The 22,939-nt window shown below is 41.9% G+C and overlaps 1 protein-coding gene across 1 annotated transcript; it reads left to right on the forward strand.

Moving 5' to 3' along the window:
• The first annotated feature begins 8,602 nt into the window (after positions 1-8,602).
• Positions 8,603-9,157, forward strand: LOC111066318. The gene is made up of 2 exons (XM_022354829.2): positions 8,603-8,713; positions 8,793-9,157. Exons 1-2 carry the CDS (start codon positions 8,650-8,652, stop codon positions 9,038-9,040), a joined length of 312 nt encoding a protein of 103 aa, XP_022210521.1. The 5' UTR covers positions 8,603-8,649; the 3' UTR covers positions 9,041-9,157.
• The last annotated feature ends 13,782 nt before the right edge of the window (positions 9,158-22,939 follow it).

A 22,939-nucleotide genomic window follows, 5' to 3' on the forward strand; every position in this document is an offset into this window, starting at 1 on the left:
TGGCAGGCTAATTGAAGTCTGTCTGAATGGCAGCAGCAGGAGCTGGCGTTTGGGGGGGGGGGGCGTGGAAAATCTCAAAACTATGCTTCATTAGCCAAGCTGCAAACTCTATTTGCCTAATGGGTCAACACCCGACCACCAGCCATAAAAAGATCCAGAAAAGCGACAGCCAAATGAAGAAATTTGTGCCATAAAACGTGCCGAGCTTAAAGAATGAGCCACCATTCCAAACAGCAGGAATATTGTATTTGTATGCGCGTATTTTGGCTGCAATTGAAAATTCCAAACACAACAATTAAAAAGCAATTAACTATGCAAATTTTGCACGCTGTTAATGAGCCGGAAAGCCGTCCAGAATGGGCACATATATATCACATTTTTTGTTGTTGCTGTGGTTATTCCTTTCAGACGATGCCGCCGCCCCCACAGCATCTGACCCGAATACATCAATTTCTGGAGGATGTTCGGGTCAAATGCTCCTCCACGCGCACGCAGTCCCAGAAATACACTTTATCATTTCTTGTCATTTTTCATGAGGAGGAAAAGGGGAAAAAGGGTTAAACAATTTTTATGTGTCAACAAGAATAATTCCTGTCACTAACACGAACACGAATACGAAGCGACTTGGCGCTCAAATGACAAAAGTTCTAGCAGGGAAAAATGGAGCGCCAGAGAAAGGTGGGGCGGGGCAAACAAAAGGCAGTCGCCGTATTAATAATGAAACAAGAAAGTAGCAGCCTTAAATACCCTTACAAATACAATTTAGGATACTTTAAGGATTTCTTTAAACAGGTTGAAGTTATTTAAGGATGTTTGTTTTAACGCTGGCAATCAAGAATATATGTAAATATATTTCAGCAAATGTTTTCTGTTCTGATCTGAAATAATAATAACTCTCTGCAAGGGCATAAACAGGACAATATCGCAGAACAGGCAGCAGCGCAACAAACGGGGACAAACAAGACAACAAAGTGCCACAAAGCACGTCCTCCGCGCCCCGTCACGGTGTCAACAAAAAGTGTTGCAAAAGAATCAACAAGCAGCTCGGAAATTAATACGTCCCACCAGCGCATATACATACATAGGTGTGAAGTTTCCTCCTACAGCAAGCCCCACTAGTCCCTGTACCGCCCATCTGCGTGCAACTATTTGATACGTGTCATAATCTTTTGGCAGAAAGTGTTGAGGGATGTATGTACGAGTATGTATGCGCTTACATCGGGCTAAGACGAATGCCGAGGGGATACCATGTTAGGCACGAATTCGCTCCAGTTTGTTGAGAGGGTTTTGTTTGATTGGGATTATGTTTACGTCGGAATTTACCAGGGACACGAGTACATATATACATATACATATGCACTGGTGGCTCTGGGCCAACTACGTATCACTATCATTGCTGACTGCCTGCCTCGATTGCTCTTCTTGAGGCTGATAAAATTTCAAACTGAAATCACTTGAATTTCGAGCACATTTCAACTAAATAAGGGCAGGGGCGGTATTTCTCTGTATCTGCCCAGGCTAGCGCTCTTTCTGACTCCGCGTTCAAGCTGAACAAATAAGCAAGCAAATTTGTTTACCAAGCAGCTAAGAGCCTGGCCAAGTAAAACAATGAAAGAAGAACCAACAAAGCAGCTTTTCGCTCATTGTGTTGCGGGGGTTTCAACGAAATAAATATGCGTTCAGCTATAAAATTACAGCCAATGTTCCTGCAACGTTTATCAAAGCATTTTCTGTGCTGAGCATGCCAATGTCAGAACTAAACTACTTAGCGATGACCTTCATAGATGCCTGCCACGCGACGCCTACCATCCGCCTACCACCTACCTCTCCTTCCAGAGGTTGCACGGGGCAACAGCTGGCTCCAGCTTGGGCCAGGGCCATGGCCATTATTAATACCAATTAAATGAGCTTAGGACTTCTTTGTGTGCCCAATCATTGAATGCTTATTACGCATACGCCATATGGAACAGCGATTCTGGAAAATATATGGCGCCGTCATGACAATGATGAAACTTTTTAATTGAAAAAAAGTGAGCAGAAAAGTGGCTACGGCAAGTAGATAAGATAACGACAGAGCGAAAGCCCTCTAATTATTTTGCATAACGCTTCATTAGAAAGCCGCAGAGGGCAAACACAAAAAAAAAAAAATTTTCTTCTTTTTGTCGTTACTTTAACGGCCTGGCCCGCCGTCTGACGAATGACTTAATCACCCAGAAAAGCGCCACACAAATCAACGAGCACAACAGGCTGAGTTCCGGGTCTGTTGTCACAGAACTTTCCCGGCGACTCGCCCAGAACTCCGCTCAAAATTAATGGAGCAAATCAAACGAGCAGAGAGCAGACACCAGAGCCCCTAGTCCAGTTCTGTTGGATGAGTTGGATCCGTAGTACCAGGAGCTGGACTCAGAGCCGGAGCCCGGAAAGAGCCTGCCTTTAATAATGACAAGATTTGTGTGGGCTGCATACAAAATTAGCGGAAAGTCGCCGCAAAACCCGCATCGCATCGTTTCAAACTTTAAGTTCTACGGCCAGAGCTCATTTATTTTACTCTGGACGAACATTTCATGGTGTGGCCGGGGATCTCATTTTTACTACTTTGTTTCTTGCATACCCTCTCCGAGGAAGTTGGGTCATTTTTGCCAGAGGTTTGCCAGAAGCAGAGGAAGTATTTAAAGATTACCAGCAAATTATGAGAATGAAATATTACCATTATAAAAATGTTATTAGTATTTCTTTGGTATATATTTGGTGAAATATTTAAAAACTCACCCACTCAAGATGCAATTTGTAGAGTGTTAAAATATTAACTTTTAATATTTATAATTAGTGCTAAGTGTATTCCAGTGTTCGTTCTCTTGAAACCCTTGCTATATTCTCCTCTTTTAATTTAAAGTCAAGCGAAAATTGCAAAAATATTAACTTCCTGTGCAGCTAGCAGCAAACAAACAACCGCAAAGTTGGTTCCTGAAGATTTTAAAACTTCATTTTTGTGGCATACTTTGTGGTGGCGTGCATTTTAATATTTACGATTCTTACTGTTTTCCTTCGGGAAAGACAGGCTTTAATTAAGCCAAGGAAAACTCAATTCTAGCTTTAACATACAGCCAGCCGCCCTTGGGTGGAATTCAAGACGCAGGCAGACAGTGCACATGGAAAATTTCGTTGAATTGGCATAAAATGTAACAATCATTGCTGGGGCTGGGTCTGAGGGTGGGAGGGTCAGAGGTCGTCTGTGTGTAAGGGAAACAGCTGTTTCCGCAGTCAAGCCGGATGGGGTTAGGCAGTTCTGGCTGCTGCATGCAGAGTGGGGAAGGGGCAAAGTGGAGTCTTTGTGGCACTGTGCGAGGCGTGTGCCACAATTTGCTATTCATTTGAATTTTCAGCAGCTCCGTTGTTTGCCGCCGCCATCGTTCGACCATAAAATTCAAAAGATTATGAAAAGTGCGCTTTTTGGCCACTTCCTTGTGCTGCCACAAAAATATTTGGCTTATTTTGGCTGGTGTGTGTGTGTGTGTGTGTTGCCTGGTTGCTGCCGCAGCCGCTGTGTGTGTGGCCACACTGCAACAATAATAATCATAATGCAAAAACGTGCTGCACACCCGGCAGCACAGCACTCAGCCGTACAATTTCAATGTGGCATTCATTTGGGCATGCAATCATTGCGGGAATTTAATCAACCTGTTTGGAGTTTCATTTAAATTTTAGATTCAGTGTTTAGAATACTAATAGTTGGAGGCTGGAATCAAAATTTTTGTGCGATGAACTGAAAACGAAGCTGGATGAAAAGTCTAAAACATATTTCTATAGCTATGGAATTTATGCAGAAATATGCGATCCCTAGCCGCATACATTGAGTGCCTCAAAAGTGCTTACTTTTAGCTAAAATAAAGAAAAAGGCAATGAATTCTTTACATGTCAAATATATATATATTTTTCCCTATACCAAATAGCAAGAGTTCATATAGATGTGCCCCACTTTAAACTACATATACTCTTCAATTTAGAATTAAGTCTTTATATTTTCTCTTCTTTAGGCACCCTGACAATCCCTGCTTACTCGTATATTCCCTTCCGTCTATCCGTCTATTACCCAACGAGCAGTTTTACTAGATGCTTACCGTATTACTTAAGATTTGATGATAGTCTGTTGCATTATATTTCAAGAACATTTGCAATTTCCCCAGGAAAATGTACCACTTTATGTCATCTTCTTTCAACTGCGGCTTGCTTGCAGGCCGATGCATTGTGACACAGAGAGACCGCTCCTTGGACATTCGTTCCATCCTATTACCAGTACTTAGATAAAGCCAACGGATTTCAACTTGGAGAGCTCTTCTCGGTATTTATGCGCTGCTCGCTGCCAAGTAAAACCAACAGCTAGCAACTGTTGCAGGAGTTTTTATATTTATTTATTTATGAGCTGACAGGCAGGCAGACAGCCCTAAGATCGAGTCTAGCAATGTTGTCGCTTATGCATTAGCTACAAAATAAAATCTTATATGCAATACAATGGCACAGGAAAAGTTTGTAGCTCCATGCGTTGCCGAATTTAATTTAATTACAAATTGATTCGTTTCACTTGTACTCGTTTGGGCCTTGACACTTATGGTATAAATAAAAGATTTAACGCATTGCTGCCACTCTGAAGTATCAATATGAAGCTCTTAACTTGACTTGACTCTGGCAGGGAATGTTACAAATTTTAATTATAACAATATCCATCTACAACTGCCCGCCCCCGGACGTTAAAGAGATTTTTTTTCGAATGGCAATAAACTGTAAAGGTTGTGGGAAGTTGTTTTTATTTTTGCTTTTTCAGAAACCAGAAAAATGTTCATCAGAGTGGGATTCAATGGTAGAGAGAATAGAGAATAAAGAGAAGAGAGAGAATATACTCCCAAAAACTATGTAAATGTACGCCTAGAACCGAGCGACGGAAAATCTTTCGTAGGGAAAAACTGAAAGAAACTGGGAAATAAATATGAGACTCGATTTCTGTTTAAATAAAATATTTCTTTGAGCTCAGATCTGAGCCATGTAAGACTATACCCTAAAACTTCGCCCTTTCTAGGCATTGAAATGTGAAATTTCACAAATAAATATGAAAATCTGTATGGCTTATGTAATCTCAGGGCAAGAACCAGGCCCAGGAGGCCCAGAGAATGTTCCTAGAGAATGGGCATAAAATGTAATTCCTGTTGCAGGAATTTTATAAATTTTTGTATTTAAGAGCTGACAGGCAGACAGTCTAAAGTTGGAGTCTAGCAATGTTGTCGCTCATGCATTAGTTAAAAAATAAATACCTATGTATGTATACTACATACTGCTACGTATACAACCTTATATGCAACACAATGGCTTAGGAAAAGTTTCTAGTTCCATGTGCATTATTTAAACCTTACTTGGCTTTAGTTTTCGTTTATGCCCATGGGACAAATTGAAGTCACGTGACTGCCATTCGACATCGAACTACAAGACACCCAGCGGGAATTTCGAAAGTCAAACGAGCGTGACAAATGCAAATGAAAGTAACGAAGCAAAATTTCATCTGACCCAATGGACACGGACCTGACATAACCATAACTTAGCAGCGAAGTAGGCAGACCGAAACGTTCCCGAGACGGTAAAAATCTCATCAAATGCTTTGATTGCTTTCGTAATTGTAGTAACTGTTTCGCTTACCTAAACTCTTTGCAGTTTGCCTTTAGTATAATCAGGAAATTGCCTTTTATTGTGGCTTGAAGCCACACTAAGACAGTCCGAAGTCAGAAATGAGCAAAATGTCGAGTTCTAAAATTAAATTGACTAGGATCAAGAATATATTTATGTATAAATATGGTAAGTGGCTTAGGGGAATAGAAACGCTTCCTACATCTATAAGAATTTAATATACCCTTCTAATCTTTGTGTACCGGTCACTATAACTACAATTTCTCCTAAAAATATTATATAAAGCTGCCAAAAATATTCTAAACTAAAAAAATCGAGTTCCAAAAAAGGGCCAATTTATTTAAAGACTTAAAATTTAACGCCAAGCTTGCATTCCCTCGTCAAAGGGTTGAATATGATTTTGCTTTTCTTTGGTTTATTTTTTGTTTTTTTTTTTGTGCTGCATGGAATTTTTGCAATTTTCCACATGCCAATTTTTTTTTGCGGCTGACTGTCTTGTGCCCTTAAGGGTACGCTGCAGTTGCAAATGCTTGAAATTACATTTTTCGCATTAATAAAAAAATGAAATAAAAATAAAAACTGAGCTCCTGCTTGGGTTCCTGCTCCTCCTGCCGCTGCTTCAGTGCACGAAATATGCAAATGCGCCGCGTGCAGAGCAGCAGATAAAACCGAGCAGGAGACACATGTGGGTTTTTTCGGTTTTATTCTGTACTTTTTTTTTGGGAGGGCTGACGCTGGAGGGAGTTCCTGGCTGCCACACATAATGGGGAGCAGCTGTTGCAGGCAGTGCCAAAAGTCACAATAAATTTTTGCATTAGTTCCCTCCAAGCTCCTGCTCTCCAAACCAAAATGTCGGGTAGCCAATCTAGTGGCAGTACCAGGGACGCTGTAGGTCTCTGACCTCTAAAATGTTTTGAATATAAATATAAACAGTAGCAGGTATAAATAAATTTTGGAAAATTGTTTTCATATAAATAAAGCAATGTCTGCTGCTATTTAATGATTCCAAAATATTAACACAGAATTTTAAAGTGCCGCAAGGGCTGCTGCCCACTGCGACTGATGGCTAAAATGGCTCCTGGCAATTTGGCCTGGCTTTATTTAGAAAAATTAATTAGTTCATTTGACTACATTTCGCTTTGGCAACAAAGAGCGGGAAATTAATTTGTCGAGTATGCCGGAATTTAAAATGGAATTTTGGAGCAATCAAGGAGGTTATCCAGGTATGAAGCGGAAATTAGACTTCAAGTTCTATAAAGTATAGAAAGCACATGTTCAATGCAATTTTGTGCTTTATTTTTATTGATGATATGGGAAAGATATTGATAAATAAATAAATATTATATTGAAGAAACTTAACGTTACTTGGCACTCCTGTACGACCCGGCTATGATCTTCACCCATCAAAGATCTGTACATACATACAATATATAGCTATATATGTATGTCACTTTACTTATTGCTGGTATGACGAAAATAGTCAGAAATTTATTCACCTATTAGGTAGAATTTAATTACCGTATAATACCCGACGAAATCTAATCAAATTTAATTTAATTACAAATTGATTCGATTGGGCCTTGACACTTACTGTATAAATACAAAATTTTACTCATTGTTGCCACATTTAAGGATCAATATGAAGCTCTTAACTATTTTGGCGGCACTTATTTCAATGACACTGGCAGGGGAAGTTTCAAATATTAATCATAACAATATCCATCTACAACTGCCCGCCCCCGGACGTTAAAGAGATTTTTTTTCGAATGGCAATAAACTGTAAAAGTTGTGGGAAGTTGTTTTTATTTTTGCTCTTTCAGAAAACAGAAAAATGTTCAATAGAGAGAATATACTCCCAAAAACTATGTAAGTGTACGCCTAGAACCCAACGACGGAAAATCTTTCGTAGGGAAAAACTGAAAGAAACTGGCAAATAAATATGAGACTCGATTTCTGTTTAAATCAAATGTTTCTTTGAGCTCAGATCTGAGCCATGTAAGACTATACCCTAAAACTTCGCCCTTTCTGGGCATTGAAATGTGAAATTTCACAAATAAATACGATGTGCAAATCTGTATGGCTTATGTAATTGTACGATTACATTATGATCCGATTCGCCTACCACTTCTTACCACATAAATGGAGGATTACACGGCCATAGGTCCCCATTGATTCCCCACCTGGCCAATATGAAGCTCTGTTTCGGGATCTCTTTATTGCTCTTGGTCTTGGTGAGCGCCAGGCCACAAAAAAGAACCATAAATAAAAATGTCAATAACATTAGAATTGAAGGACTGGGCCAACCACCAGCTCCGCAACCAGGCCCACAACCAGGCCCACAACAAGGCCCACAACCAGGCCCACCTGAAGGCCCACCTGGAGGATACCCACCAGCATACGCAGGCCCAGGAGGACCACCTCAAGGCCCACCTCAAGGCCCACCTCCAGGTTCACCTCAAGGCCCACCTCCAGGTTCACCTGGAGGATACCCACCGGCATACCCAGGCCAACCTGAAGGCCCACCTCAATATGGATAGTTAGAGAATACTGACACGTTTCCAATTAATCAAATGAGATCCACTCAAAACCAGTTGAGGGCTAATAAAACGCATTATTTAATGGAATGGAATTAAATCTGATCTTGACACGAGTCAAGGAACAATACGTATATAACTTATACTTTATGTCCGTTTAAAAAAACTAGGTATTGTTCGTTCTGCCAATACATATCGTTCGATTTCTCAATATACTAGAGTAGACAGCAGCATACTGACTCTGAAGCAGTTAATAATTTCAATCATTATAATTTCACATCCATAAAACAGTTACATTACATTTCTTTTATATAACTGAAACCAATTTGTAGATTCGTTTCATTTCGTTTCACATTTTCCGCATCCAAATGAAAATATCCAATCTAAATATTTTCGTCAATAAAGGCTTAATCATCAATCGCGATCCTGTGTTTGCCACCTTAAGATGACTTTTGCCATATATTTTTGCCTGTTTTTGGTGCTTTGTGGAAGCCTGAATGTGAATGCTAGTGAGATAATTTCAACTGAATTTCATTTCTAATTTTATTCTAAAATTGGCGAACCCAACCCAACCCAATCATCATCTAGCATCGAAGTCGAGTCGACTGTTGACAACTCTCGATGTGGATGTGAACAACTTTCTGCATTGCCTCACGCCGGAAAATGTGAAAGGAAAAAAAAAGGATACCCTATTGACGATACCATCGAAATGCGAATCGCTGCTCGAGAAGCTTGCCATAAGTTGGCTGGACCGCCCTACAACCGAAGGCAAAGAAAACGAAAAGATCAAGACGAAACCAAGCTTTTGGAAGCGTTTATTCTGTAAAGCAGAGTGAGCCGCTGGATAAGAATTCGACAAGCAGTTGAATAATTCCTTAGCTGAAAAGTAATATGAAAAGATATTTCAGCGAATTATTATCCCAAAATAAAATGAATTACCTTTGATGGCTGAACTAAATGGAGGAATTGTCTTGGCGCATGGCTCAGATTTACCTACTTTTTGATGTTTGCGAGTTTTTATATTACAGATCTGGGAGTTGTCTACGCGTATGGCTATCTTTTTCTGTTTTCAACCAACTTTTTATTGTTGTTTCAAGTGGCACTGTTGTTGCCACAGATAACTACGTGCTAAGAAATGTATAGCAAAAACTACACACACACACACACACACACATATGTTTATGTGATACGAGTATACTCGCATTCGACTCGCCTAGAGGACGATAGAGATTCATGGAGAAGGCTGCCGAGAGCAGCTCAGACTCAGACAATGGCTGGCGCCCACGTCTCCATGGACACATTCTAATAAAAAGCAAGCACAGAGAATGCCATTCTGTGTTGCCATTTTTAGCGCTGCTTCTTCCGTTTCTTCCGCTTCCACAGCTCCTTCATCTTCCTGCCACACTTCGTTACAGTCTCCACCAGAGATGAGCAATATTTCTGTGGTAGATTTCTGAGTCAACAGTTTAATGTATCCAACAACTCGATAAGGCAAGACAGATGGATTTTGAGGCATTGAAAGATGATAGAATAGTTATCTATAGATCAATAGGAAAATATATTGAAATCAGTGGTCAAAGGTCATATTTCTAGGGCTCCTATTCGGATAACATTTAATATAGACACTTTGTTTGTGTGGCAAGTAAATTCCATAAAGTGCATCTCTCAACGTTTGCTCATCACTTGCTTACTGCCTTGAGCTGCTCTGCAAATCGCAGCTCAGGTTCTCCTGCCAGCAGCGAATCCCATTCATGCTCCTGCTCCAGTTCCTGTTCCTTAAGTTCTGGTCCTGCTCGAGTTTTTAGGCTTTTTGTAACTTGGGCAACATTTGAGTTATAAATGCCGCACTACTTGAATGAATCTCATGGGCGTAATAGTTTTCAAATGGCTCTTCGTATATGTAAGTTTCTCCATCGTCATCTCCATCTCTCTCTCTCTCTCTCTCTCTTGCTTTCGTGCACACTCTGTCCTTGTCTGCCAGTGGGGCTGTGTGCCTGTCTTTGTTGCAAAAGTATCGCACACAAGTGGCCCGCTGTCTTTGGGCTCTGTGGGCAAAAAACGCTTGCCAATGCAAAAATGGACCCCCTCCACCCCACCCACTCTTCACCAATGAATCTGAGGAGTGTGCCGGCAACAAATTTGCCATTTTATGCCATTGAGTGGCCAAGACTCCTTCGGGCTCATAAATAATTAAAGTTTCTTTGATGCTGAATTTAATTCGAAACCAAATGGGAAATGCGAAATAAAATGAAACCAACTACGACGATTGTCAGGCATTTGCTGGCCAGGCCAGCAGCCAAGTAGCCAAGCAGCCAACGCTTCAAATTGCATGAATAGACAAAACTAATTGATTTTAAGAGTTGTGCGAAACGGAACGATTTAAATTCGTTATAGATATAATTTCCTGAACCCAGCCACTGAGCCAAAAATTCAATTTCCGTACCGTGGCCAGAAGCCATGCAGAAGCGACCAAACATTTACGTGAAAGCTCCTGTTCTTTAAAGAATATTCCAGCGACCTACGTGACGTATGCGTAATATTTGAAGGCAGCCACCCAAAGCAGCAGCAGCGGAAGGAGACCTAATTCCGTTGGATGTTTGGCAATATTTCTGCTTAATTTACAAATTGGTTTGATCAGCTCATGTCTGATTGCTTGGCTTAGGGAAATCGACTTGGCTTCGACCAGGGCCCACCCACCATTCGATTGGAAGCCGGAAAATTGCAATTGACTTTGTGCCCTGCCTCGCTTACGCTTTTATCGCTTTAATGAGCCGGCACACGGCCTTGAGCCAAGGCAAATAAATCAACTTTTTTCGTTTCCGGTCAATTAGTGTGGTGCCAGGAATACTTAACACAGTGGGCGTCTAATCGGCTTGCCAAAGGTGCTAGGAGGGGCCTGAACTTTGCAAATGGAGAGGGCAAAAGCAAACAGATGGACGACAGGATGGAATGGTGAAAGTCGATTCAATGTTTACATTACTCTTGGATTTGCTCCCCGCCCTCCATCTGTGCACCGCACTTGTTGCAGCAGGCAATGATTTTATTTTCTTAGCTGTCCGTTTCACTCGAGCGGCCACATTAGAAATTTTAATGCTCTTGGCCTTATGCCACATATTAAATGCTAATTCGTACACGGCGCACGACTCCTCACGACTCTATGTACAGGTTTTTTTTTTTTTTGTCTTTTAAGGTTCCCAAGCACACGGACAGGGACACGGACTTGGGACGTATAACCTACATGACATTTACAAGTTATTATTATGCAAAGGACACGCGTTGGATGTTGAGGCGTCCTTTGGCGTCCTTTGGCGTGCCTTTCTCCATTTCTCTGGCCTGCTTTCTCTCACGTGTTGCAAAATCTGCTGCGGCGTTGAAAAATTTGCATTTATTCATGGCATAAATAAGGCATCCACGGCGTACGCCGTAGAGGGTACCAAAAAAAAAAGGATATATTTAATCTGGTCGTCCCCCAAAACTGTGGACGACCCCGTGTCCGTGTGTGTGTGTAGGTTGTAAGTTTCAGCAGCAACATGACACGATTTCGTGTTGATGTCGATGCGTTTTATTTATAAATTATTTGCCGCAAAGTGCAACACACACACACACACGCACAAAAAGAGGGGGAGGGAGGGCGTGAGTGCATTACCTGCCGCTGACAACCGCAGTGGCTGCCACAAAAGTGTCGCAAATTTTGTTTATCCAACGCTCTTCCACATAACAATTACATGCATTTAAAATCTGGTTTCGGTTTAGAGATTCGCGGTTCAACACCCCCATCCCCCCCACAGTTGATTCTGTATATTTTGCAAACAGTTTATATGCCATGCCATGGCTGCCACATCGCTGATTTGCATGCGCCACAGAAAACCGCTGATTGGTATGGTAAGTGGAAAATGCATTTCCCCGCGCTTTTAATGGTATGTGCTTTATGCACACAGACACACACACATACACGCGAGTGACAAAGGCTAATGGAAACCTTCATTAAGTGAGTAAAACATCGAAGAAACCAGAGCCAGATGGAATATATTATTTGGCCTTGAAGCCCGTCAAGAAATCACCTTTAACCCACAAACTCAAACATGAAATAATAACCCCATAATACGGAATTAGAAGAGCGTAAAATTAGCCCCAAACCGAAGTCAACTTTTGGTTGGGGACTGAACTGGGGAACGGGGTTTGTGCTGAGGGTGTGGGTGGGTGGTTTTGTGTGCCTGCTTATGCATGCATAATAAAGCAAGTATACAAATAAAAGGAAATCAAATTAACCACAGAGCAGCAGCAGTAGCAGTAGCAGCAGCAGCAGCAGCAGCAGCACAATATATCACAAATCAAAATGCTTGAAAATTTCTCGTGGAGCTGCTCCTAACGAATCCAGAAAATGTCCCCTGTTCCAGCTGAAATAAGCATATTAAGCATATGGCTGTGGCGCCATGTGGTTACTTGGTTACATGGGTACCGGAACACCAGGAGTAAATGTAAGAGAATTCCTGCTGTGTGGGCTGGCCAAAGGAGTGCTTCGGCTTTCGCTCAAAATACCTGTCTCTTTTTTGCATTCACTCTCAGCCAGTTGGTCATTAATTTGTTGTAGCATCCCACATCGCCAGCAATTTGCTTACTCTTCCTTTTACACTTTCCTCTTTGCACCTTCACCTCTGCTCGCTGGTGGGTTGACTTATTCTCTTATTACACTCGGTATTCGCAGAATTTATGGGTATATTGTAGCAGATATACAAGTGTAAGCATCCAGTGATCCAGTTAAAGAATCCAGAATGTTTTATGCAAATAAATATAAGGAGAATATCATGATTATAATTGATGATGATTTCTTCTACAGAAAATAGGTTTATTCCTGATAGTATTGTCACTGTATTTCTTTCATTAACTATTCTGCAATGAGCTCATTTGTTATTTCTTTTTTCCTAAGAAATAAATCTTATTACTAGAGGATATTACACAGTCCGCATATCGATTATACCGCTCTTACTTGTTCCTTTATTCCTTTGAGTGGGTTTATGTACTCCGAGCGTGGGCCTCGCTTCGTCTTTTGTATTCGCCGCTGATTCCTTTTCCATTAGCACTTTAATATTTAATGACTTCTGTTTATCGCACATAATTGAATTCTGTTGTGGTCTTGGGCTGGCCTGCTTTTACCCGATGCTTGGATGCGTCGATGTTTGGATGCTGGGTTGCTGGGCTGCTGGTACTGGCCTTTATTATTTGCCCTTGGCTTATTGCTCATTATATTATTATCTTTTGTTTGTAATATCCGCAGTATTGTTTGAGCCCTGGCATTTTTATGCGGCTTCATTATTTGGTTTTTATTCTTATATAAATAATGCACAGAGAGAGCGAGAGAAAAGCTCCCTCTCGCTTTGTTCTCTGGTCTCCTTAGCATAATTCTCAATCAGAATTCAGACACACATGGCCCAGCATGATTTTCTTTATAGGACCCCCGACCATTTTGCCCCTACCGCTTGCACCCGATTTTCCCACTGCTGATTACTGATTCCTGTACCGGGGAATGTAAGTAAAAGTTACGCCCTTGCGCCTTTTTGAGTTGCTTGTTTCTTTGGTTCTGTGGTCTTGGGCGTGGGGCATTACCGAAAATTTAATTAATGTATTTTCTTCGTGTTTTCGCATATTCATGCCTCAAAAATTGGCTGCATGTGTGGCACGTTTTGCTCATTAGCCATTTAGGTGGTATAAATATGCATTAAACCATCTCGTAGAATCCCATATCCATTCCCCATACCCCGTTCCCTGGCGCACGCTGAGACGTTAGTTACAATTTATGACCAGGACATGGCATGGACAAAAAAAAACGCAATTCACACACTAAGAAAATTCAAGTGCAAGGCAAACCGAAGGACACAAGGGGTGGGCCAAGGACAGTTGCCTTTTGTCCTAATGAAAAGACAACAAAATGCGAAGGATAAACGACTTGGGGAAAAGCTTCGCTTCGCCTCGCTTCCTTTTCCTTTTTCCCTTTTTTTAGAAAGACTCAAAGCTTGGCCGAAAGCTCTACCCACGAGTTTGGTGTCCTGCAATTGTCGAAATATATATTTGACAGCTTCATAATTGCCCCTAAACATGAGCTCGGTTCTACGGAAAAAAATGTGCAAATTTAACCTGCATAAATTATGCAGGCAAAAAAAAATATACATTCACAGTTATTTATTATGCGGTGACCTAAAAGGAAATACAGCAGTAAAGGAAAAGAGTTTTGTTGAAAGCTAAAACGAAGGCAAAAGGTACGAGAGCACATCCCACATTCCACACGGCCCACGGCCATAATTCAAATTTGTATATAAATTTTATTTTTAACAGGAAAGAAACAAAACCGCAAAAAAAAAGGCGACCGACACGCCGGCCCAGTTAACTTTGCCTTCAAACATCATTTGTCAAGGCAGAAATATAAAACACACAAAACACTGGCAAAATGGCTACAAGGGAAATACATACAAACCCATCCGAGGAAGCAAGCGAAAGCGAATTTTCATGGCTCTTTAAGCGAATTAAACTTGAATATGGGATAAGTGTTCCTGGTATTTGCTGGTTTTGCTTATTAGTCGGACCAGCAGGTTGGCGTGTGGCAGCCCTGGCAATCCATCAGGCGGGAGGCACCACTGTCGCACACCCGACGTTGATTGCCCACCGCCACCCACCAGAAAAACACGCAGGAATCGTACACTCACTCACATAAGTAAAAGATCACACCAGAAGCAATCTAATCCGGCAAAGAGCAAATTGTGCAACGCTTTTTTGTGTTGTGTATTGCGGTTGACAGGCGAGCATTTTGACAGCCCCAAAGAGTGAGAGCGAGAGATAGACAGGAAGATAAAGAAAGAGAGAGAGAGAGGAAGTATAGCAGAGCACTCTGAAACGTGTGCTATGGTTTTTGTTATTTTTTATACACTGACAGAGAGTCGTCTGATTTTACAACGAATATGCATTATAAATACTATGAAATCTGAGTAAATATTTTCGAAGAGCATTCATATATGGTGCTAAGTTTAACAGCTGAAACTTCGCACTGACATTTCCCCTTCGATAGGGAACGGTGCACCTGTAAGGGAGGGTATCTTAAGCCACAGCGAACGAAGCAAGTCATTCTCTCTAGTTTTCTTTTTCTTTTCAACTAATCAAATGCAAGTGTGGGGGAGCTGTGACAGGAGTTTTTGCTTACCCCATAAAGTGCACACGTGCCTGGACTGCATTTTAGAACGAGGAGGAGTAGGAGAATCCTTGACATGTTTAGCATAAATTTTGCTGATGACCTCAATTTGGATGTTATGGCAAAAACAAGAATATGCTGATTATCCGGGCTAAAACCTTTGAGCAATTAATGCTATGGCTCTGCTTTTATATGTATATATTTCTTGTGAATTTTAATAAAATCATTAACACGACTTTGCCAGCTGACAGCGGCTCAATTTATGACCTCGGCTCAAAGGCATTTGCCATAAGGCTGACTGACCTCTCACGCCCTCTGTCTGGGCTCTTAATTTGCCCCTGGGGGCCTGGCCAATGGACGGCAGGCAACAGTCGGTGCCATAAATAAGCCCCAGACCCATGCAATTATGCGCTTGAGCTGTCATTGCAGTTGCGCTGCTCGTTGGTGTGAAAATTGCATATTGGCATAAATTAATCAGCAGCGACAGCGCCAGCGCCAGGGCCATCGCTGCCCATTGCTGGCAACTCCAACGACATCTGCTGGCCATGATTGCCCGCCGTCTGGCCAACTGATGAAGGAATGGACGGACCGACCGGACTGTGATGCCTGCAGCTGCATTGCCATTAATATATGGACGGTGACTGACGCATGGCTGGTGTATAAGAAAATCCGCGACTGCCTGAGGCTGATTGCCGACAGATTGAATTGTGTTTGATTTGAATCGATCAAATGAATTAATCACAGCAATAGACCCGCTGATGATGCAGGTGAATTGAACATCCTGAATATTTGATTGCTCCAATTCAGTTGCAAATAGTCCTGCAGCTATGTCATACAGAAAATGATGCAATTTTAAGAATCCAATGGCCATGGAACGGCCATGAAGTTGTGCGCCTCTGCACAGACATATTTGATGTGATGTCAGTCAACAGTTTATATGGCAAAATAAAGAGAATAAAAGTGTGCCATGCAGTACCCTTTTGAGACTTAAGCTCCCATTCGTTTACTTACTTGAAGTACACAATCTTCAATCAAACTTCCGGGTCTCATTTGAATATGTTGCCGCATGGGGAAGCATAAAGTGATATCCACATATCATACGCAAAATTCAATTTTGCTTTTCTTTGACAACCAACGACAGCTTCAGCAGCTCTGACGGGAGCCTGCTTCAATTTGCGGTTGGGCTCTGCATAATTGATTTGGTTTAAAGCTGAGGCAGGAACTGGTCGAGGTGGGCAAAAAAAACTTTTCATAGCTGACTGAAAAGAAAAGAAAACTGCAGACAATTAAGCCCGTCCAACTGTATAGGGGGGACTAGGAAGAAAATGAAAGATAGGGATAGTGAGAGAGCGAGACAGAGAGAGGGAGAGGGAGAAATTGAGAACTGCAGCAATTACTTACTCGAAATCTGTTGGCGCTCTTGGGCGAGTGGGTCTCGAGACTCGACTCGACTCGAGTCCCGACTCTTGTGGCTGCGGCGTGAAAGTGAAATACTTTGCCAAGGACTTTGCCATTGTTGCGGTTTGGCTGCCACTGCTGCTGCTGTTTGTTCAAAAGATTGTGCAATCTTTTGGTGCACCCAGTCGCACTCGCACTCGCCCTTCCCTTTCTCTCTGTCAGTGGAAGTGTGTCAAGCATTTGGTTTCGTTTTGATTTGCGTTTTTAATGGTTTTTTCTTTTGTTTTTGTTTTTGTTTTGGCAGCGAGCAAATTGCAGAAAGGTTCTTCCGGAGCATCACAACTTTGGTAGCATTTCGTATTTATAATTACAACAATGCCACCGAAAGTGGCCAGCACTTAAAACCCTTTTAAAAACACCCCAATGCGCCACCGCACTTCCACAGCCAACTCGAAATGAACATCGGAATTAACAATTTTAAAGCGAGGCGCGGAAATTGCATCGGTTAAGTACACAAAAGACATGGAAAACCAACAAACAAATACAAAAAAAAAACAAAAAAAAAAAATACGCGCGAAAAAACACACTTATAAATGTGTGAGAAATTAATTGCAATTTCAACCAAAATGGGATGACCGCAAATAAAAGCTCGGAATGGTCAATTTTATTGTGTGGAATAAATAAGATCAAATAAAACTGAAAATTTAAAAAAATATACCCAACCATTGCTGAGCAAAAAATGCAACTCAAACAGTTGATATCGATTTGAGGCAGTTATCACAGTTCGAATTCAATGGAAATCATGCCGTCCATGCCGAAACGCGGGATTTATTGACCTTTTTTTTTGGTTGGTGCGAAAATGAACTTGGAAAGTGAAATGAAAAGTGTGCTCAAAAAAGTGCGAAAAACTTTTAAAAGCACTTTTATCAAAGTGAGATTATGGATTGCTGTTTTCAGTTGATAGTATACAGTTTTCTTACTTTAAATTAAATTAAATTAAATTAAACAATACCCTGGAAAGAAACTTGGCTGCAATCGTGCTCTTTGTAGAGGTACATCTTTACATATTAACCTTTATCCATTAGTGTATATTAAAATATATTTGTATGCACTTCCCAAAGTACAGCGTACGCCATAATGATATACCAACAGTTCGGCTTTGTTTCTTATTCATCAGTCAGGCAATGAAGGTAATTTGAGCTAACCAAACATGCAGCGGGCTTATGCAAACGAATTTCGAATCAATTTGGCCGCAGATGTTTTTAAATGGCTCGATGCCATTAGATGTCATCCTGCGGAGCACTGGCATTCCGCCAAGCGGTGACTGTCAAGTCGGTTGGTTTCCTGTCTTTTAAGCGTCTTGCCATGCAATCACTCAAAGTTGTCCGCATTTGCATAAACACTTCTAATCCTAATGCCTTGCAAGCTGCAGCAAGCAGCTCGAGTCCTTGGGCTCCAGTGACTCCGTCTTCGTCTCCAGCTTCTGCTCCTGCTCCTGCTCCTGGCTACTTACACTCAATTGCCAGGCGACCCGTGTGGTGGCCCCTCCCGAAGTTCAAGGGACAACGCTAAACTGACAGACAGCCAGCCAGCCAGCCAGCCAAGTGATGCTGCTCCACCCACAACTGTCTTCCTGCTGCTGCTGCGTCTGCTTGGGGTCCTCCGCCTCATCAATTGACATTGGCCTGCGGTGGAGCAAATGTTGCGTGCCAGTACGGCGTTTCCGTCTTCCTTTTGGCACCACTCAGCTACGATTTCATCAAACAAACGTCGAGTGGTGGCGAATGGATCACGCACACAACAGACTTGCATGTCATTCATTGTGGCGTGATGCCACAGCCGGAGTCGAAGCCGGGATCTGGGACCTAGAGTGGGCGAGCAGCGTCCTGGACGAGCCGAAGCGCTTAGGCTGTCAGTCAGCGTGTCAGTTGTGTGTCATTTCATTGGTTTTGGCTTTTGCCCTGGCCTGGCCTGGCCCCGGTCGGACTGGAATGGAATGGCCACACCAACATTGCGGACAATTGACAGCACGGCAAAGTCCCCTTCAAAGAGTGTCTCTTTGTTACTTTAATTCCGGTCGCCCTGCAGGGCATTCTTAACGTCCAAAAGTAGCCCAACTCGGCCATTAGCTGTCCCTCAGCTGCAGCTGCTGCTGGTGATGCTGCTGGTGATGCTGTTGTGCAGCTATTTGTTGTCAGCTCGCTCCTTATTAAAAGTTTGGCACACCAAAAAAAATGTTGATTAACTTTGCTGAACTAGGGAAAATTCCCATTTGGGTGCGCATTTTCCAGCACATGGATTTTCAGGTTAAAGTGTTGGAAATTATTGTTGGCATGGAATGATATTTTATATAGTAAATTGTTAGCATCCAAGTGCATGGGAACCGAGTTGTTCGGTAGTCTTTTCCATATGTGATGGAATTTATTTGATACGAAATTTCAATGTTTTTGAGATCCATAAAATTCGGTTCTTTTTGTAGTTCCGATTGGCAATAAATTGTATACAGTTTATAGATATTTTTCTATTTGTTTAAAAGCAGAGCATCTCCAAGTAGTTTCTTTTTTGTTATATTTTAATATATGCACTTTTTTTAATGAAAAACTTTTCCAACTTTCAAATAATTCCAGTTAGAGCACGGAAAATGCTCTCAACTATCGTGCTCGTATTGAAATTACAATGCATTCGGAGTGCTTTGGGGTTTGACATGGCATTGGGCTGGGTGGACGGTGGATGGGTGGCTGGCGCTGGCGCTTCAGCTACGGCCGGATGGTAGTCGGAGGAGTACTACTTGTCCCCTAAACTGCCGCACTTTGCATAAATTCCGACTTGAAGCATTGCACTTGCCTGACACTTTTTGTTTACCTACCATTACCATACCCATACCCATGCCATACAAAAACCGTACCCTACCATTCCCATTCCCATTCCCCCACCCATCATCCGATTTCCGTTTTCCACTCACTCACCTCATTCAACTTTGTTGTTGTTCATTTGTGGAAAAGTTTTGTCTTTGGTCTTGCTCTCGCAACAATTTACCGTTAAAAGCTCAACATTGTTACACTGGTTTTTCACTTTTCACTAAGTACCGGGTTTGTGTTACACATAAAAAATGAAACCAGACGGAACATCACGACTATCAGATGCCCCTTCATTCTAATGCAGCGGAAACTGTTGTAAATTATGCCGCACATAATTTCGTTCTTTTGTTATAAATTCTTCATAATAATAATAATCATAATAATACCGAGCAGGATCATTTTCGTCATATCGATAAATTAAATATAAAAATAAAAATATAAAACCTAATAAGCATCATTAAGCATAATTTATTTTGCTTTATTTCCTATAGACATTTATGAATAATTTAAACACTCAATTAAGCTCACAAGCAAGAACGAATATACCCTTTCGACTCTACCAGTATCGTGTATAAAAACTGCAGAAGAAAAATATAGCCGCAGGGAGAGAGGTGGAAGGAAGGGAAGGTGTACGTACGGATTGGATAGAGCAGGGGTCGTTGAGTAATCTGCTCAAGTTTTGCCAGCGTCTTTTGTGCAACGTGCGAAGTTTGTCACTCCGTCAGTGAAATAGCAACGGACCCGGACAACCCGAGCAACTACTACGACACCGGCAACGGCACCACTTTGTCTGTGTAGTGCATCCGTCCCTGTAATCCACTTGCAGTGAGAAACATTCACATCCACTCCATGGAGTCAGGTGATCCAGTAGGGTGGCGTCTCCGGTTGGCGGGTGGTCGCACCAGTTGTCGTGTCAACACAAGTTTTGCATTTGGCGATGTGTTTTTCTTCTGTGGCCCTTTTTTGCCACCACTACCACCTCCTCCTCTCGGACTCTTTGCCACCCCGCGCATCTCTTAAGTAGTTAAATGAGTTTTCATAGTTTTGGGGCAAACAAACCCTTTTCCCTGTCCATACAATACCCCCAACCCTTGACTCTGTTCTGTGTATGTGTGGAAAATTAATTTTTTCCCTACCCCCACTACCCCACCCCATGTATTTTATAAACTTGCCACGGGGGTGCATTTGCTTAGCGAAAAAGTTGTATATGCCAGCGGATTTTTTATTAAAATGTAGCAAGAAGTTGTAGTTTTCGAAAGAAACTTGGAACGTAATGAGAGTTATGGGCTCAGAGGGAATTTCAAAAGTTAAAAGAAAGCACGGGCTAACATGTGTTATACTTACGACTTGCCAAAGTTGTCTGCAAAATAACTTAAATAAATAAAATAAAATAGTTTAAGTACGCTTTGTTCTGTTTCCGTTATAGATTCAATGCAAGTGAGGGCTATTTATCCACATATATTCATAAGCTTTAATCAAGCTAATAGCCTGTGTCTCAGAGAACAGCAAACATTTGAGCACCATCATCATTATCATCAGCATCGGCATCTGGAGAGCACCACCAACAATAATTAATCAGTGGAAATATAATAACCGTCATTAAACTAAACAAACAAATTTTGCCATTCAAGGTTCGCCATTCGCATAAATTTCAATACACAACCAGGTACATTATATTTAACCCTGTCCAACCAGCCAACCAGCCAACCACTCGCCCACCCACCCACTCACCTGAATACATTTCCAATTAAACGGGAAAGTTTTCCGCACCCACAACCACAACCTACAGCAACCCACACTCGCTGCTTCAGTCATGGGAGTCTGGTAAATAATATTCCCGGGCAAAGCAAATGTTTAATGATATGAAATTAATGCGCAAATATCTGTGGCTTCTGCCCGTGATAGTGAATAGTAATTGGGGGAAACTGGGAAATGGCGATGATACATATACCATTGATGGTATATTCCGTGGAGAGTTTTCACAGCTGCTGAGTTCCGCCAGGTGATAGTGTAAATGATATACGACGATGCCAGCCCCCAGCTGAGTAGAATAAATTGACTCCTACACTAGCAGAGGCTAGCAGGCAGACAAAAGCTTTGGAAAAAGTTCTTCAACATTCGTTTGAAAGTCAATTTAAGACCCAAAAATGTACAAGTATGCCATTGTCGATTTTCATTTGCATGCCAGTCACACAAACGCAATACATACCACGACGAGTATATATATATGGGCGACGCAGAGTTAGGGGAGAAAAAGTTCCACAAATTATGTTGTTGCCAGAGATTTTTATGGTGCTGGCCAGGCGGCCACGCACACATTTAACGCCTATTTCCCACTCCCATGCAAAAATACAATATTTCCCCCCCAAAAGTTTGCTCCAAAAACCAGTAGGAAAGCGACCAATGATACCACCTACTAGAAGAGAGCCTGCAACTTCAACTGACAGCTAGGGGTATCTGTTACATACACTTCCACGCATACAACATACCCTTGAGCACTTCTCTTGCCGAGGTATAAACAGCAACAGATTTGATTTTACTCAGTTTCTGATTCTGTTTCTGTTTCGGTTTCGATTTCAGGCCGAAAATTTTTATTGTCCAGCATTCGTGGCGGGTGTGGGGTGTGTAGGAAAAAGCGACGAAATACGCATGAAATTTGATTTGCTTCATTGAATTGATTTCATTTCATTTGTTTTGATTTGTTTCCCCAAAAATACGCAAGAACGCAAATTGGAAACCGTCTAAAGAGGGCGCGCGAGGGGAGGAGGGTCTAACAAAATCCGAAACCGAAACCGAGACCGAATCAGTATCCGAATGAGAGTGTTGAAATGAATATATTTCGGTGGAGTTCGAGGCGTGTCCAGTAGGGGTGTGGCACTGTGGTTTATGTTGATACTGTTGACTGACAAGGCCTGGCCACAGTTGCTGCCTCCAGTCACTCCGGTCTCCAGTTCTGTGCCTGACTTTTAGTAGTAGTTTATTTAGTTGTTGGAGCGATCAACACTTGCCAGATTGCCATGGCATTAGAGTGTCAGCAAATATTCGGTATTGGTCTGGAGTGGAGTGGAATGGAATGGAATGACTGGGCATGGCATGTGGCAGCTGAATAGCTAGGAAATGGGTTCAGTCCCAGTCCCCTGCTACTAGTCCGACTATGATTTGGGCCACATGCGGCTTAATGCCCCCAAAAGAGCGCTAAGCCTCGCTCCGAGTCCTGTGACTCATTCAGGCTACGGAAAATCCCCAGACACTAAAACAAAAGTTGCCTCTCAATCGAACCCTTTTTTGCCGGGCTGTCATCA

Source organism: Drosophila obscura, unplaced genomic scaffold (assembly GCF_018151105.1).
Source record: "Drosophila obscura isolate BZ-5 IFL unplaced genomic scaffold, ASM1815110v1 contig_4, whole genome shotgun sequence".
Taxonomy (NCBI): domain Eukaryota; kingdom Metazoa; phylum Arthropoda; class Insecta; order Diptera; family Drosophilidae; genus Drosophila; species Drosophila obscura.